The 18,119-nt window shown below is 55.0% G+C and overlaps 1 protein-coding gene and 1 non-coding gene across 2 annotated transcripts; both read right to left on the minus strand.

Moving 5' to 3' along the window:
• Positions 1–1,219: 1,219 nt before the first annotated feature.
• Positions 1,220–8,161, minus strand: CNN1 (calponin 1). Its single transcript, XM_004716784.2, has 7 exons — positions 8,083–8,161; positions 6,203–6,324; positions 3,378–3,444; positions 3,152–3,289; positions 2,886–2,996; positions 2,082–2,228; positions 1,220–1,975 (listed from the first exon to the last, which is right to left on the minus strand). The coding sequence occupies exons 1-7, from the start codon at positions 8,143–8,145 to the stop codon at positions 1,730–1,732; spliced, it is 894 nt and encodes a 297-aa protein (XP_004716841.2). The 5' UTR covers positions 8,146–8,161; the 3' UTR covers positions 1,220–1,729.
• Positions 8,162–13,838: 5,677 nt separating this feature from the next.
• Positions 13,839–14,045, minus strand: LOC115869691. Its single transcript, XR_004046327.1, has one exon. It is a non-coding gene; the product is annotated as a small nucleolar RNA SNORA73 family (small nucleolar RNA).
• Between the last annotated feature and the right edge of the window lie 4,074 nt (positions 14,046–18,119).

Consider the following 18,119-nt stretch of genomic DNA (forward strand, 5'->3'; position numbering starts at 1 on the left):
GAGAAGTGCGGACAGCCAGGTGAGATGCCATCTACCCCAGAAGTCCTGGCCACCAGGCTGGCTAGTCTAGCTTGTGCCTTCCCAGGCTCAACAGGGCCCTCCCGCCCTCGTGCTCCCACTTCTGGAAAGCCCTGGTGAGGGCCATGGGAGGGGGGCGGGGGAGGCAGGGACCTGACAAGAGCCTGGAGGCAGAGCCAAAGCGGTGATAGGGGCCCCAGGGATGCACGCAGACGTCCAGGGGAGAGGGGGCTCGTTCTAGCATCGTGGGGCCCTCTCTTCCTGCTGCCCGCCCAACGCAGCCCCAAAGGCCAAGTGCTAATATGGTGCTGTTTTCTGCGAAGCCAGGGCTTGGGGCCAGCTGGGGATCCTCGGCACGTCCAGTCCCGCGCTGGCCCTGGGGGAGCACACGGAGTGTAGCCCTGCCAAGAGCACCCGGCACTCGCTTCACCAGGCCCCAGGGCCTGTGTGCCTGTGTCTGTACACGCGCCCCTGCTGTCCTCTCCGCCCCTCCCCATATTGCAGCTGCGGCCCCGGCCCAGGGTGGGTGACAAGGGGAGGAGACTTGGCCGTGCCCCCTCCCTGTGGCGCGATGTCCTGGGACCCCCTCGGAGCCCCCATGTACCCATCCGCCACCACAGGCCCAAGCACTTCGTCATGCGCCAGAGTCAAGGTTCGCCCTGGTCCGCGGGGTCTGCAGAACCGCAGCCGTTGCCCCTCCCGCTCCTCCTTACCCAGTCACCCCACAGGTCCCAGTGGACCCTGGAGGAACAGGATCTGGGAGGGGGCGTGGCTTGGCTGGCACAGCCCTGATTCACATCCCAATCTGGCCTGTCCCGGGGTGTGGGGTTCTTCTCACAACCACCTTCGGTCCTCTGTGTGGTGGCCCTGTGAAGTCAGTGGACACGGGCCCCGGGAGGTGTGGGTGCTGGGCATGGGCAGGGCCCATCTGGATGTGGGGCGGGGAGGGGGTGCGAAGGTTACTGCCTATGTGAGCATTTATGGATAAACGGGAGTGTGTGCGGACTTCCTGGGGGAGTGAAGCAGGGGGTGTGTTTGGTGAGTGGCCTTGTGGCTCAAGGGGTGATGGTGGGGCAGGGAGATGTAGGAACGCTGAAAGGGAGTGCGCCATGTGTGCGCACACCTGTGCACGTGTGTGTGCACACGCCATGTGGGAGAGGAGACAGATCTGAGCAGCTCACACAGGCGCCGCGAGGCCCCGGGCAGTTGTACAGCCGTATTTATTGTGCTCCAGTGAAATGGAAGAAGAAAGTGCTCGCGTTACAAACACCGCTGTCACGTTCACGGACGCCAGCCGCTGCAAACCAAACTGCGCGTGTCCGCTGAGTCCCCTGGGCATGCAGTTTGCTCCCCCTGTGGGAATGGGGTGGGGACAGCCGAGCCTGGGCTCTGGGGGCTTCGCTGGCGGGGGTGGGGGGGCTTCTTGTCCTGGGGGCACCCACCTGTGAGGGAGTTGGGGGGACAGCCGGAATAGCCGTGCTCAGTGCCTCCTTGGGATGCGATTGGGAACACCCGGTCCTTGGCTGGACCCTGCAGTGCTGCAGGAAGGAGGGCCCCCTCCCTCCGCGCAGCCCCCCATCCAGTCTGCTCTCCCCAAACTCTTAAACCTGTAGGCAGGTGCCAGGGGGCTGGAGGACGGGCGCCATGCAGGGGGCGAGGGTGGACTGGGCCAGGCTGGGTCCAGCCAAGAGCAGCAGGCAGCCTCCCACCCCTAGGCCGAGTTGTAGTAATTGTGCAAGTGGTGGTTGTGGGCCGGCTCATCCAGCTCGGGGTACTCGGGTGTCAGGCAGTACTTGGGGTCGTAGACCTGGCGGGGCAGCCCATACACCGTCATGCCCTGCTGCGAGGCTCCCTTGTTGCTGCCCATCTGCAGGCTGACGTTGAGGGTGTCACAGTGCTCCATGCCCAGCCCTGGCTCGAAGATTTGCCGCTTGGTCCCGGGTGCAGTCATGCCAGCCTGGGGAGGGGCAGTAGATTCAGTTGGGTGGGTGGGGGGCACAGGGAGAGGGGAGGCTAATCATCAGGTGCCCCCACAGCCCACTCCACTGCCCCTCGCCCCGCACCTGGCTGGCTCCCTTGTTGGTGCCCATCTGCAGGCTGATAGTGGCTTGATCCAAGGGTTGGTCTGTGCCCAGCTTGGGGTTGTAGAGGTGGCGCCGAGTGCCATAGGCCGTCATGCCCTGCTGGCTGGCAAACTTGTTGGTGCCCATCTGGGGAGCAAGGCGTCGCCATCAGCCACACAATGTAACTGGATGCCCACACAGCCCTCTCCCAAGGAGCCCTGTCTACCTGGGATTACACAGGATATGGGGGTCTTCCCCTCCAGCGGGCATGCAACGGCCCCAAGGGCACACCGCCAAGGAGTGGCTCGGCATACCAGGGCCGACTTCCGGGGTTCAAAGCTCGCCACTTGTCAACTGAGCATCCTGTGCAGGGAGCTAATTTCTCTGGGCCTCCGTTTCCTCACCCGTATAAAGGGCATGGTGGTAACTACCTACCCCTGAATGTGCTCAGCCCAGTGACTGGCCTGTAGCTTAACCCGCTGCTGCCGAGTAGATTCAACACAGAGCAACCCTGGAAGACAGGGGAGCTGCTCGCGGGGCTTTTCAAGGCTGTACATCTCTGGAAGCAGACAGCCTCATCTGTCTCCCTTGGAGCAGCTAGAGGGTTTGAACTGCCCATCTTGCGTTTAGCAGCCCAGTGATTAACTGACATTGCCACCAGGGCTCCTCGGCATAAAGTTCAATTAGTGCTAAATACGCTGTCTCCCAAAGGGTGCCCTCCTGGCACCTGTGCCAGCTGCCTGGCAGCTTAGCAGCCACACTGAGGGGGAGCGGGGATGGTGGGTGGGGTGGGGGGAACAGTACCTGGAGTCCAATAATGTTCCGCCCTTCTCTTAGCTTCTCTGGCTCAAATTTCCGCTCCTGCTTCTCCGCATACTTCACTCCCACGTCCACCTTGTTTCCTTTCGTCTTGGCCTGGGGAGGTGGAAGGCAGGGGCTGGGGAGGGAGCCTCTGGGCCTCATGGTTCCCATGGAGACCCATTGGCATCCCAGCCTGAACAGTTCCCAGGCTGCCTTCTGGGTGTCTCCTTCCCACCCCTACTGGGTGCCCACTCTTGCCTCACACTCACCATGCTGGCCAGGGCCAGGAGGGTGGACTGTACTTGGGTGTGGTTGGTATTCTCAAACAGGTCATTGGCCTCAAAGATGTCATGGGGTTTCACCCCATACTTGGTGATGGCCTTGATGAAGTTGCCGATGTTCTCCAGCTGGTGTGGAGCAGGGGACAATCAGTGGGGACGGGAGGTCTCAAGGGCATATGGGCCAGGGGTTAAGAGAGGTTGAGCGTGGGCTTACCTGGTGCCAATTTTGGGTTGACTCATTGACTTTCTTCACAGAACCAGGCTGGAGCTTATTGATGAATCTACGGAGAGGAGGGTGGAATAGAATGAGAAGGTGACTCTGTTGTCCCTCCACGTCCACCCCATCACAGGAGAGGCCCATAAGAGAGTTGGCAGCAACAGTCATCACGCTGTTCCCGCTCCGTGTACCGCAGCTGCCCACCACCACCAGCTGCTGTCACGTGACTCACGGTGAGCCCACGTGGGTCAGAATAGAACTAGGCTCCGTAGTTTTCGATGGCTGGTTTTTCAGAAGTAGAGTTGCTCAGGCACCCCTGGGGGGCCTTGAACCTCCAACCTTTCATGTTTGCAGCTGAGTGTGATAACTGTTCCAACCATCCAGGGCTCTCTCTCAGCTGCAACCCTACCAAACCACCCAACTCAAGCCATCTGCTCTGAGGTGGAGAACCAGCAGGAGGGAGCTAGACTCCAGTCCTCAGTCAGAGAGCCTCCTCAGGTATAAGGCAGGTTCCCGAGCTCACTGGCAACCGCGTCTCAGTCGGCATTTCTCTTGTGGATTTCCTACAATTGAGAGCCCCAGTCTCCGGCTTTGGGCCTCTTCCCCACCGACACTGGCCCTCTGGATGAGCTCAGCCAGACCCGTGGCCACCCTACTTCAGCCAGGCCCATCGCTCTCACACTTGGCTCCCTACATGAGCATCTCAAACTCAACACACCACACTCACTCTCATTAGAAGTCAGTACAACTCACAGACTTCTAATGTCCACCTTGCCCCAAAACTCGGCCTCTCCTCCCCACCCCACCCATCTTGGTAAAAAATGGCAATGCCATCTTTGCAGGCACTCAGCCAAAACCCACAGAGTTGTCCCCAGCCCACCACCCACACATCCCTTTCTCACCGCCACCTCCAGGCCCCCTGAAAGACCTTTAGCTCCACCTCTAAGATATGCCCAGAGCCCTCTGCCTCTCAGCGCCTCCACCTCTCCTGAACTACCAGTGTCTCTTGGCTGAGCTCTGACCCTTCTTCCTCTAACAGCCCAAATGACCTTTTTAGACCAATTCAAGTTGCTCCAAGTTCAAAGCTCTCTGGTGGCTTCCCCCAGCCTCCAGCACACAACCCTGCCTCTTCGCTGTGACAAAGGTCCCCAGCGTTAACCCTGACTGCGTCTCCCTCCCCTGCCCCTCACTCAGTCACCCCCCTCCCCACTGTGCCCTTAAACTTGCCAGACAACAGCCGCCCCCAGGGCATTTGCACTGGCTGTTCCCTCAGCCTGGAACCTTCTTCCCCCAGACACCCTCACAGCTCCCTCCCTCGCTTCATCCGAGGCCCCAGTCAAATACCACCTCTGCAGTCCGGTTCCAGACCGCCCTACAGAAAATAGCAGACCCCCACCCCCTAACTTGTCTCCACAGCACTTACGTCTACAAGCAAGTGGGTGCATATTGGATTCCTTGTTCTCTGTCCTTGTCTCCCACCAGATGGAACTAAAGTCTCATGAGACTCTGATCGGTTCACTGTGGGAAACGTGACGAGAACTATATTCCCTAACTCATAACAGAGGGGATCTGGAAAGCTGGTATTCCATGGTAGGAAAGCCTCCACTTTGGTCAGTTAGAGAGATAAAGTTCAAGTGCCTTATCCTGTGTTAAATATCATTCCCACAGGTTCTCCCCTCACAGCTATGCTGCCTTAAAGTGAGCACATAGTTGATTTTATCTCCCTATAGAAAAAGACATCCCTTTACTATCTCCTCACAGATGTCCTCACCTGTGAGCTCAGGGACCTTCCTGTAGACTCCACCCACCTTGTGACGTATGTAACTACTGAATATGCATGTCTTATGGCTGCCTATAAATATCCCAAGATAGTAAAGACTCTCTCTTCTCTCTTCCACGTGGACCAAGAGGGGCTGAGGTGAGCATGCTACCATACAATGTGTCTGACTCCTGTATTTTATTCTCTGCCCTATCTTTCCCATCCTCTATGACTTTACCGTGATCGTTATATATTATAACTGGGCAATTGCGCCTACGGACCCTTCAGTGGTTAGAGGCTGGTTTCCTGACAGTTCACAGCCCGGGGCCTCGGCCAGGGCCGGGCACACAGCAGGACCACGTTGAACGCATGCGGTGAAGGAAGGTGGAAACAGCTCAAGCTTGAGCAGCCTCACCTCTCAGCTGGGACCCAAGGGTGGCCCCCTTGCTACCCTGTCTCCCCCTTCCTTATCCCTGACGGGATGAAGGAACACGAGCCCAACACCTGGAACTTAGGTTCTGCTTTCAGAGCGTAGCGCCGGGAGGCACCCCAATCCTCACTGTCAGCCGGCCCGGTCACCCTGGAGGTGCAGTTCCGGCCTGGGCTGAGGGCCCCGCTACTCCCAGCCTTTGCTGGGATGGAACCCTAGCCTGGGAGAGAGGAGATTGGCATCCCCTTGGTGACTAGGTTCTGAGAGGTGTTAGAGCATCGCTGGGGGCCATCCATCCCAGGGGTGGGGGTGGGCGTGGAGGATCGCCATGGACGCTTCTTGCCTTTTCAGAGTGACCTCTCTCATGACCCGGGGGGTCACGGGGAGCCACTGCCCTGTCGAGCACCCAGGTCAGGGCAAGACTCGAGCTGTTTGGGCTGGGACACCAGACAATGTGCTTTACTGAACTGAGCCTGGGTTTCTCCTTCACCCAGGCACCATGAACACGTGCGGCCTCAGCCAACCATTGTTGGGCTGCCAGGTATAAAGTCCCCACCACGGTTCCAGGCTGGCGGCCTCTGAGGGGGCTGAAGAGAGTTGGGGGCCATGAGCGTCCCCGTCCGTCCCACTCACTCGCAAAGGATGATGCCGTCTTTGAGGCCGTCCATGAAGTTGTTGCCGATGCTACGTCCCGTCACCCCCTCGATCCACTCCCGCAGCTCCTGCTCCCGCTGGCGGTCATACTTCTGGGCCAGCTGGGGCAGCGGGGGATGGGGGGTGGGGGGAGCAGGGAGGGCACATAGAGACGTTGGTGAGTACGCAGTTTCGGAGTGGGCTTGACTCCTCCTCGTCCCTTCCCAACTAAGGCAATTCTCTGCCCCTTGTTGGGGGGGGGGGAGGAATGAGGGGGGCTGGAGGGGGCCCAGGGCCAGGAGTGAAGTGGCACCTGCCCAGGGGGTCATTCCAGGCATTCTGAGGTTTGGCATGGGAGAATGTAGGCAAGAGGGGGGTGCCTGGGCCTCCTGGTTCCCCCTCCAGGCCAAACTTGGGGCTTCATCGTCCTGGCCCTGCCCCCTGGGCTGGCAGGAGACAGGAGGCCTGAGGAGGGAAGGAAGCCTAAACTCTAGGCTCTGTCCAACGTCTCTTGGTGTCACCCCCCAACCTCATCTCCCAAGGCTGGGCTGGGGCGGGGTGGGCAGGCTCTCTGAGTCTGCCCTCAGACCCCTCTCGCTTCGGCCTCTCTCTCCCCTCAGCTGTCTGACTTCTTGCCCCTGCCTGGGTGTCCCCCTCCCTCTGGCTCTGCTCGGGATCAGACTTGCCCTTCTTCCCTCTCAGTCCCTGCTCACTGCAGGGTCCCAGCCTCTGGTGGGGGTGGGGCCCTCCTTCCGGCCGGCCGGCCACGCCATCCCAGTCTCAGCCTTTATCTTGCTCCAGTCTCGCCCTCCCACCAGGCGTCTGTTTCTCGCCTGGCTCAGTTTCCCAGTTTTCTCTCTCTGTCCTGGCTTTATGTCCCCCAACCCCAGTCTAGATAAACTCCCAGGCCCTGGGCGGGGGACTGGGTTGCCCCCTTTCCTGGGTCAGACAGTTAGGGGCTTGGGAGGCGGCAGCCCCCTCACCTGGCCCTGGCGCCCCCCTTCCCTACCAGCCAGGCTTTATAAAGCTAACCAGCCCTTATATAGCGGCGCCTGGCGGGCCGGGCTCCCTGAGGCCACCTTATATGGCGTGGCAGCTCAGAGCGGCGCTGGGGATGGGGGTGGGAGGGGTGCGCTGGGATGTGTCTCCGGCTGAGCATCCGCCCCCCCTGCCCCCAGCCCCCAAGACCCCCCACGACCCAGCTTCCAACCGGGGCTCTGGTCTCCCCTTGCTCACTGTGGAACCCTGGGAAAAGTCACCCTCCTGAGCATGGGTCGTCTGTCTGTCCCTCCAGTGCAGCTGCGACTCCTCCCCTGGCCTGGCCCCAGATCCTGGGAGGTTCGGTTCCCTCCCCTGGAAAGGCTGACCCCGTGCTGACCCCAAGTCCCCAGGTCAGAGCTCTACACCTGCCTTGGTTGGGCGGGCAAGGGACCCTGGTTTCATGCCTCTCCCTTCTGAGCCTGTTTCCCCATCCTTAGGAGGTCCCTGCCAGGCCTGTGATGCCCACCCACCCGCCCGAGACGTCCCTCCCCCCTGATGACCTCCCTCACTCTGTGGGCTTCTCACCCCAGGGACCTGCCTTCACCAACCCTCCCTCCAGTTTCTTTGTCTGGCTGAGAATGTACTAGGCACAATCTACAAGTGGGTACCACGTCCAGTCCGGGAACATAGAGCGTTCCCGGAACTCTGAGCAGGTGGGGTATCTAATGTTGGGGATCTGCCTTCTCTATTCAGCCCCCCACCCCACAGTAGCAAGAGGGCTAGCAAGGGTCCCGAGAGGGAAAGAGGCAGCCCCCACCCTGTGTCTGTCCCCTGACCCTCTCACTCCAGTCACATGGAGTAGTCAGGAGGGGGTTCAGGGGGCGTCCATCCAGTCCTACCTTGTTCTTGACCTCGGCTGACAGCCCGTAGGCGGGGCCTCGGTTGAAGTGAGCAGAGGACATGCTGGCCGCTGGGCTCTGACGGGGGCGCTGGTGGCAAGGCCTGGCAGCAGCTGGAACTCCTTCTGCACCCTCTTCCCTCCTCACACGTTTTTGAAGCTCAGGAGGCGGCCCGGGAGTCTTCCAGAGCCGTCCCATTGGCCGCAGGGGCCTGCCAAGGGGAGGGGCACCCCCACCTCAGCCACCCCCCCCTCGTGATGTCAGGGCCTTGGTATTGGGAGCTGATTATGTCATTGTTTCCACCTGGGGGGGGCGGCCTGAGTTATTCTTAGGGGGGGGGGGCTTGGCCAGACAGAGCCCCATCCTACTCCAGGCCACGTCCCCCACCCCCTTTGGTCCATTGGGCCCTGCCTGGGTCGTTTGCATCTTTCTCTGTTGCTGAAGCCATCCTTCTATGACTCTGGGCTGTCCCTCACCCCTTTGACGCAGGACAGTCCCTGTGGCAGCGTAGCGAGCCCCGTCCTGGGTTTAACTCTAGGCATCAATAGTCTGTAACCTTAGGTAAGTCCCGCCCCTTTCAGGGACCTCTGTTTCCCCATCTATAAAATGGGCGATGATAGCGCCCGCCTCATAGGGGGCATTGTGAAGACCAGAAGTACTTCCTCAGCAGGCACCCGCAGGGGTCGGACACTGCATCCATCACCTCCAGACCCTCATAAGGTCCTAGGGTAAGGTGACCAGACATCCCGATTTTTAACAATTTTTCCCGCGTCCCACAGCATTTTTAAAAAGTCCCGATTTTTGGAAAGAATGCCCGACAAGCTAGGGTATACGGTTTTCGGCTGCCATGTGGCTATTTCGCCAGGATATGAGTTTTATCAATGGTGTCCCGCTTTACCAATGTTAAAAGCTGGTCACCTTATCCCAGGGGAGCAGAACTCTGGGCCCCCTACTCATGAGCTACATGGTGGCTGTGCTAGGGAGCCCCCGGGGCCATGGACACCTCCGAAGTCACTGCCCCAGTCTGGAAGGGACACTGGCAAGCACTCTGCCTGGCCAGATGTGGACCACAGAGTGGAGGAGATGCCCACACCAGGCCACCTGGATCATGCTGGGAACTTGGATGACACTGATGTGCAAGACACTAATGATGTGTCAGGGACATGCTGGTCTACTGGCCCTGAGCTACGGGCTCTGCTGTCATACAGTAATATGACAGGAGCCCCTAGGGCAGCAGTTCTCAACCTCCCTAATGCCGCAGACCTTTCATACAGTTCCTCATGTTGTGGTGACCTCCCAACCATAAAATTATTTTTGTTTGCTACTTCATCACTGTCATTTTGCTACTGTGATGAATCGAATTACCCCTGTGAAAGGGTCGTTTGACACCCCCCCGCCCCAAAGGGGTCTCGACCTACAGGTTGAGAACCACTGCCCTAGGTTGTCAGGGTTACACGTGTATCAACCCAAGCCTCATAATACCTTCAGAGTGGATGAGGCTACTGCACATGCCTTACAGATGGGGAAACTGAGGTCTTTACCGGTGGAATCCTCGGCACGCTGACACACTCAAAACACAAACCAAACACTGCCATCGACTCAATTTCGACCCATAGTCACCTTATGTGGGGTTTCTGAGGATGTAAATCTTTACGGGAGCACGCAGCCTCATCCCTCATCCATGGATCAACTAGTGGGTTTGAACCACCAATCTTGTACTTGGCCATTCCAGTACTTACTGGACAGCGCCACCAGGACTATCTAATCCTCTGCTGTGGGGTCCTTCCCAAGAATGATTTTCCCTAACCTCTATCCACTACCAGTGTTTCCCAAAGTAGGAAATGCCACCTACCTGGGAAGATGCTGGAATGATCCCGGGAGTCTGCCAAAGTAGATATCTACTCTTTGTCCTGGATAAGGGGCTACAGCAGGAAGTTTTTAATTGCAGGCATTGAATTTTTTTTTTCCTCCCTGAAAAGGGGGCGGTAAACCAAACAAGTCTGAGAACCTATACAGATGGATATGGTACCATCCAGGTCGTGACAAACCAGTCTCCTGAACGGGAGTCTGTCCTCTCTGTTTGAGAACCATTCAACTGGTGTTCCTGGGTGGTGCAAAGGGCTAAGTGGCGACTACCCAGAGAGTGGGTGGTTGAGTCTACCTGGCAATGCTGCAGAAGAAAGGCCTGGCAACCACTTCTGAAAGATTAGTCCTTGGAAACACACAGTTCTACTATGACTCACATGGCATCAGCCCGAGTCAGAATCTACTGGGTGGCAACTGTGGGTTGATTGGTTGGTTGGGTGGTTGGTTTTGCAGAGGTAGTGCTAAGGTTATGTGCTAAGGACAAGTTGATGGCATTTAATGATGTTGAAGACACTAAAAAGACATCAGATGAGCTGACCAGCACCTACTGGCATCAAGCTGATGCCCACAAGGACAGAGTAAGCCTGCCCCTTAGAGTGCCTGAGATCCTACGTCTTTCTCCAGCAGAGCCACTGGTGGGTTGGAACTACCCACCTTAGGGTTTGCATCCCAGCGCTTAACATACTGCACTACTAGGGCTCTTGAACGAATCCATAAAAACCTAAAACCAAACGCACAGTTCCAACTCTCGGCTCCCCTACAGAGGGGAATAGAACTGCCCCCGCAGGCTTCCTAAGGAGCAGCTCAGGGTTTCAAAGTGGGTAACCCAGGAATTCACTGCTGTGACTCCGACTCACTTGGGTGCATGGGGAGTAGAAAGTCTCATCTTTCTCCCGAGAAGCAGGAGCGGCTGATAGCCTTGAACTGCGGACCTTGTGGTTAGCAGCCCAACGCAAAACCACTACACCACCAGAGCCAACGGGTTCTGAACTCCAAACTCCCTGCCATCCCGGCCATGGGTAAAGGCCCTCTTCTAAGAGGTTCCCATCCAAGAACCTTACCTATCCTCACAGTGGCTCTCTGAGGTGGGAATCTGGGATCACACTCCCTAGACAGATGGGGAAAGTGAGGCACAGAGGGGTACAGCTCCGGGGACCCGCCGAGGAGATGCGGCCTACTGGAATCGAACTCGGACCCTTCTGGCTTCCGCCCACGCTAGGCGACGCTCCCAGGGCCACAGTTCGCGACTGCGCATGCGAGGAGCTGCGCCGCGGCCCAGCTTGAGGCTGGCGCCCCCTGGCGGTCCCAGAAGGGGACGGGAGCCGGTTCGGGGCGGCGGTGACGTCAGGCGCTGACTCAGTGGGCCCCGCCCCCCTCGCCGCGGCTGCGTGGCCATTTATAGAATCCGCGCGGGCTCTGAAGTCACGGCCCAAGCACGACGGGGGCGGGGGGCGGGGCTGGGGGGAGCTCCTGGCGTGCCCCTCCGCGGGGCGCCCTGGGGTCTCCCGAGGAGGCGGCCCTTTATGGGTCCGGCTGGTCCTCGCTGGATCTGCCTCTGGCGCTTGCAGTCCCTCTGAGTCACCCGCTGCTTTCCAGCCTGACCTTCCGGGAATCTGCCTGTCTCTCTCTGTCTCTCCGCTATCTCTGGGTCTCCGCTTCTCGTCTCTGAATCGCTGTTTGTCTTGCCCCTGGCTTGTGTCTGTGTGCATCTTGTAGATGACGTTGGGGGTGCGCTTTCAGGACCACCTCATCCCATCCTGAAGCCCTAATCCTAAGGGACTCCCCCAGCACTGACTTCGTATTAGGGTCCCTTAACTCACTCACTGCCACCCCATCGGCTCATAACCACCCTAGGGGCCAAGGCAGACCTGCCCCTGTGGGCTTCCGAGACGATAGCTCTTTCTAGGAGTAGAAAGCCCCATCTTTCTCCCGCATACGGTCCCCTATTCAGCTCCTAAATCTGCCGGTTCCAGGGCCCAGCCCTTGTGTTTCTCATGCCCCAGCTAAGTGAAACGTTGTCAGAAGCAGGGCTCACAAGAGGCTGCAGGGTGGTGGTGGGCAAGCCCTGCCTCTGGGCACCAGGCACTCCTAAAACCTTCCTGACTCCGAGCTGCCGGAGGCACACACGCTCTGTCCCTGGGTGCCTCAGAGAGAGAGTCAGAGCCTCCCTCCTGGACCTGCTCTGCCAGCCCTGAACTATCCTTCCGGCGATGGGGGAGAGCTCACAATGGCTTCCCTTTGCAGAGCCAGGCAGCGTGCCCAGCAGCGCAGTGGCCTGTAATCTCCCGCTGCCATCTCAGAGAGGAAACAATTGAGCCATTTTGATAGATAAGGGGCCTATGGTTTAGAGCAGGCACCCTGGCGGTATGGTGGTTCAGCACCCCAGAAACTGCTCACCAGAAAGTTGAGGATTTGAACCCACTTTCTCCCAGGAGAAAGATGAGGCAGCCTGCTTCCGTCAAGGTGAATCTAGGGAGCAGTTACACTCTGTCCTACAGGTCACTAGGACTTGGGATTTACTCCAGGGCAGCGAGTTAAGGTTCAAAAAGGCTAAGCCACTCTCCCAATGCCTGCCACCCTGCTGCCACCACTCCTTCCCGGGGTCTCAAACGTGCTCCCTTCTCAGCCCTATCTCCTGGAACACGTTTCCCCAAAAGACTGCTCCGCGGCCTCGCCCCCGTTTCATTTCAATCTCTACTGAACTGCCCCTGCCCACCAGCTCTCATCGTTCCCACCCCTAGAGAGCCCGTGAAACGGTGATGCCCGGGACCGGTGGTCTTAAACGTTAGAATTTGGTTTTGAAAAGTAATTTTGCGACGGGTTGTTGCTGTTAGGTGGCGTCCAGTCGGTTCCAACCTATGTGTCAACACTTCCAGGTCCTGCACCATCCTCACCACTGTTGTCCAGTGTGAGCCCATGCTGCAGCCACTCTGTCCACCCAATTTACGGAGGTGCTTCCTCTCTTTTGTTGCCCTTCTACTTTACCAAGCCTGATGTCCTTTTCCAGAGATTGATCTTCCTGATAACATGCCTGTGGTAGGTACATAATCTGGTGTGAATTTAAGACTTAAGAGTAAAGGGAGCCACCAAGGAGATCAGTAGCTCACTCACTGGAGGCGGGACACACTCTCACTCCCTTCGAGACATTTCTGAGACAAGCCACATGGAGCTGAGCTGATACAGCCAGAGCCCTGGGAGCTGTAGAAGCCACGTGGAGACACCTGCCAGCACTGAGATGCTTCAACTGCCACTGGATCCACAAGACTTTCCACCCACTGACTTGTGATCTTCCTGCATTCGGCATTGCATGGCTGCATGCGTCAAAAGAGGAATGTATGGACTAGTATTGGACATATGGGCTAATATTGGACTTCTGGACTTGATCTGGACTGGGCTGGGCAGCTTTCATAATGTACAATCACTCTTTATAGAAAGCTCTTCCCTATACACATGTGAGTGTCTGTGAATTTGTTTCTCTAGTCTACCCAGACGAACCCAATGTTCAAGCACGTGAGATGAGGTCTCACCAGCCTTCCATCTGAGGAGCGTTCGGACTGTACTTTTTTCTTTTTCTTTAACAAATTCTTTCTTTTAATCGCAGCATGACTTTCCATTGATACTTTTTCTTTAAATGTTAACAGCTTCATGGACGTGTAATTCACATACCATACAATGTAACGGGTTAAGGATATCAAAACAGGTTGTGTAAGCATCGCGTCTGACATGGTCTGTGTGTTCTGGCAGTCCCCAGGATGGGGAAGCACACATGAGGCTGCCTGACAAGAGGCTGAAGCTACAGGGAATTCCTTTTACAACCGAGTGGGGCTAGCGTTCAGACAGGAAAGCTGTAGGAGACAGGCTTCTCTCTCTCTCTCTCTTTTTTGTGTGTGACATGTTTCCTGCCTGGTTTGTCTCCTCAGTCATTGTCCAAGGGACTCTGAGAAGCTGTGAGAATATGCAGGCACAGGTTCAAGGCCCGGCTTGATCTCTGACGTTGTAGAAAAGGACTGTCCGTCAAGGGGCACTGAGCCCTGTGCTCCTCGATGCCACCTGGACAGAGCCCAGGGAGAGTGGCCTCCCGGGAGTGTCCACGTTGGAAGACAGGCTTCTCTTTAATGAAACTTTTTCTTCTTCTTTTTTTTAATGAAACTTCTAAGTTATTCTCCCAGAAACGCCTCAGAGATTGAGATCCAGTGTCATTCCTCGTGGAAACAGAGCACCCTCAACTTCCAGAAAACCCATATTGTCTCCCTTAGCCTACAACTCCCAGAATCCTTCACGCCCAATGGGAACCTTTAAAAATGATGAACTTGTGTTTCAGGGAGCTATCTTCCTGATCAGAATAGCTTTCAGATCATTAGGTTCCCTCTGGAGCCCCTAATAAAACTCTCCTGACTTGCCTCTATATCTGACTAGAGTAATTCTTTCTCTTGATCAAAAACAATAACCTGTTTCCAGTAGCAAATTTTCCTCATAAAAAACAATATCATCCTTGAGTGTTGTGCTCCTTTAAAAAAAAATCTTTGAGACCAAAGCAGTCGGCATTTATTCAAAGCAAAGATGGGGGTGGGATGGAGTGGGGGGAATTGAGGGGGTGCAGAGGATCTGACACAGAAAAAAAATCCAATATTTAATGTTGAAAAAGTGATTTTTAAAGAAATTACTCCATGTCTCCTTATCACCTTTCCCTGCTTTCTTTTTCTTCTCACTATCAACTGACTTAGAGCTTGTCTTTCTCGTCCCCCATGAGACCAGAAGTCCCATGGGGGCAGGGGCTTTGCCTGTTTCATCCACAGAGCCCAGCACAGTGCCTGCCCACAGCAGACAGGCCAAAAAAAAAAAAGGCATTAAAGTGGGTGAGGCAGGTCACGAACCCACATCTCTCTGAGTTGTTGATGCTCAGCTATACACAAAGGCAGGACAGTAGTTCCCAGCACTTTGGACGGAGGATAAGGAATTAGGGAGTGCCCTTTACAATTCTATCCCTCCCTTCTATGAGAGAGCAGTTGGGGAGTAAATGAAGGAGTGCTATCTCAACCGGGTTCCAAAAACTTAAAAACTCACTGAGTCAATGCTACCCAGAGCCCCTATAGGGCAGGGTAGAACTGTGGTCTTCCAAACCCCTGTGGGTTTCCAAGATTCTCTCTTTATGGGATGGAGCTCTCTAGAGGAGCGGCTGGTGGTTACCAACGGCTGACCCTGCCAGGAGCAGCCCGACACGTACCCACTCCAATACCAGTCAGCCCCCAACTCATGGTGTCCGGCCCTGCTGCATCCCTAGGACGAGCTGTGAATTGGAAAACTGACTCATAGGGTTTTCCCTGGCTTCCTTTTGGAATTAGACTCCCGGGCCTTTCTTCCTAGTCGATCTCAGTCTTGAAGCTCTGCAGAAATCTCTTCCGCAATGTAACAACACACAAGCAACTACTGACAGACGGGTGGTGGCTGTGCATGAGTTGCACTGACCGGGAATCAAACCCAGGTCTCCAGCATAAAGTGGAAAGTCACCACTGAACTACCACTGTGTTGCTCCCAGCACCCCAACCCCAGCCCCAAACACACACACACAGAGGCTGACAGGGGAGCTAGTCTAGATAGTCTGGGTCATTCTACAGCTGCCCATTGCCCTGCTTGATCTTTGCAAGAAGACATTTTGGAAGAAATGCAATGGGCTGAACAGAAGAGTTTTTTGTTTCTGTTTTTAAGTGAATGGGTGACCATCACCTTGTCAAATCAGAAAGCTTCACAACACACAAACACGTTGTAAGGGAGGCTCTGGGAGCCGTGTTAGTGGATGTGGCCATGTGTTAATCACTTTCAAAATTACAATGTCCTTTCCTTTCACCAGAAGCCCTAGTGGCATTGTAGTTACATGTTGGGCAGCAATCCGCAAGCTCGACGGTTCAAAACTCCAAGCCCTTAAGAGGGAGAAAGATGGGATTTTCTACTCCTGCAAAGATGTATCACCTCGGAAACCCACAGGGGCAGTTCTAACCTATCCGATAGGGTCACCATGAGTCAGCATCATGAGTTGAGCTGAGTTGAATTCTGTTTAATAGGAGCCCTGGTGGTGTAGTGGTTATGTGTTGGACTGCTAACTGAAAGGTCAGCAGTTCGAAACCACCAGCCTCTCCTTTCCTTGGGAGAAAGACACAGCTCTCTACTCCCATAAAAAAATTACAGTCTTTAAAAAAAAAGAATTGCAGTCCTGTTGCTTAGGAAGCATTGAGCTTATATTATTGGTGGTGGAATAATTTGGGAAAGGATATCAATAAAGACACAACACAAAGAATATAATCAATGGCGCTGAATTTGTATATGTAGAAGCTATTGAATTGGAGAATGTTGGATGTGTATATTTTCGACATCATTTGAAAAACGATTACATGAACAATGAGTACAAGGAAGAAGACAGCATTCTGGAATTGAACGTGGTAGTCGTACAACTTTTCTTGATACGATTGAATGATCACATTGTATGACATGGATGAAGTGCTAATAAAACTGCTCGAAAAAGAGAAAGAGTTGCAGTCTTGGAAACTCACAAGGGCAGTTCTACAGTTCTACCCTAGCCTGTAGGGTCACTGTGAGTGGCATCAACTTGATGGCAGCGAGGTGAGGTTCCTTTGAAAAAATAAATCCTGGGGGGAGTGGGGAGGGAGGGGGGAAAATGAGGAGCTGATGCCAAGGGCTTAAGGGGAGAGCAAATGTTTTGAGAATGATGATGGCAACGAATGTACAAATGTGCTTGACACAAATGGATGGATGGATGGATGGATCGTGATAAGAGTTGTACGAGCCCCCAATGAAATGATTTTTAAAAGAAGAAAAAGTACATCCTCTTTTTGCAATATCCCCAGGCAGTTCAATGGTAGGTGTGAAGAAGGAACGTGTGAAAGAACATCAGTTGTCTGTGGGAAACAGGATGAGGACTGTATTACCTAACTTAGAACAGGGGGAATCTGGAAAGCTAGCATTCCACAGTAGGAAAGTCTCCACTTTGGTCCGTTAGAGAGAAAGTCCAGGTACATGATCCTGCTTTAAACAGCATTCCCACACATTCTCCCCTAACAGCTAGGCTGCCTTAAAGCGAGCACATGGTTGACTTTTACGTCCCTATGGAAGCAGACGTCCTATTGCTCTCTCTTCCCGCCATGTCACCCAATCCCTTTTAGACCTTCCCCCAATGCAGATATTAGGTTTCCTCACCTGTGAGCTCAGGGACTTTCAGGTAGAGACCACCCACCTCGTGAAGCATGTAACTACTGAATATGCTTGTCTTACGGCTACCTATAAATGTCCCAAGATAGCAAAGGTTTGCTCTCTCTTCTCCCACTTCTACATGGACCATCAAGAGGGGCTGAGGTGAGCGTGCTACCATAAGTGTGTCTGACTCCTTTATCTTACTCTCTCTCCTATCTTTCCCATCCTCTATAACTTTACTATCCTTTTTACATATCATCACCGTACAATCGCGCCTACTGGTCCTTCAGTGGGTGGAGACTGGTTTCCTCTGACAGTTGTCGTGACCTTGAAATCACAATTCACCCAGTCGACCCTCAAACAGGGGGGCAGGGAGACCCAAAAATGAGTATGCGGCATGCTGTTTCCATGAAAAGCACTGGTACTGTGGTAGAAGCAGAGCAGGATTACATAGGTTTGGGATGTGCCCTGGTGGTGATCCTTGGCTGCGTGACTTTAGATTTTACACTTCTCTGTCTCCAGAGATGACGCTTTCTACTCCCGTAAAGATTGAGCTTTAGAGACCCACAGGGGCAGTTCTACACTGTCCAATAAGGTCACTATGACCCGGAACCGACTCTATGGCAGCGAGGTCATTCTGAAAGCCATTGCTGTTGAGTTGATTCAGACGCAGTGACCCTCCAGGCTGGAGGATTGCCCTGGAAGCTTTAAAGAAGCGATGTCTCATCTTTCTCACTCAGGGTGGTGTGGTGGGCTCCAACCTCTGACCGTTTGGTTACCAGTGCAGCTTAACTACTGAGAAACGAGGAATCCTCGACATAAATGTATTTAATTTTGAGATAATCTGACACTCAGAAAAGTTGCAAAAACAACAAGAGTCCCCTGTGCCTTTTGGTCGGCTGCCATTTTCATCACTGCCAGCAAGCAGACTCGGACCCACAGCAACCCTGCGTAGGATTTCCAGAACT

The sequence above is a fragment of the Echinops telfairi genome, unplaced genomic scaffold, assembly GCF_000313985.2.
Source record: "Echinops telfairi isolate 266 unplaced genomic scaffold, ASM31398v2 ScPeMD7_36;HRSCAF=134, whole genome shotgun sequence".
Taxonomy (NCBI): domain Eukaryota; kingdom Metazoa; phylum Chordata; class Mammalia; order Afrosoricida; family Tenrecidae; genus Echinops; species Echinops telfairi.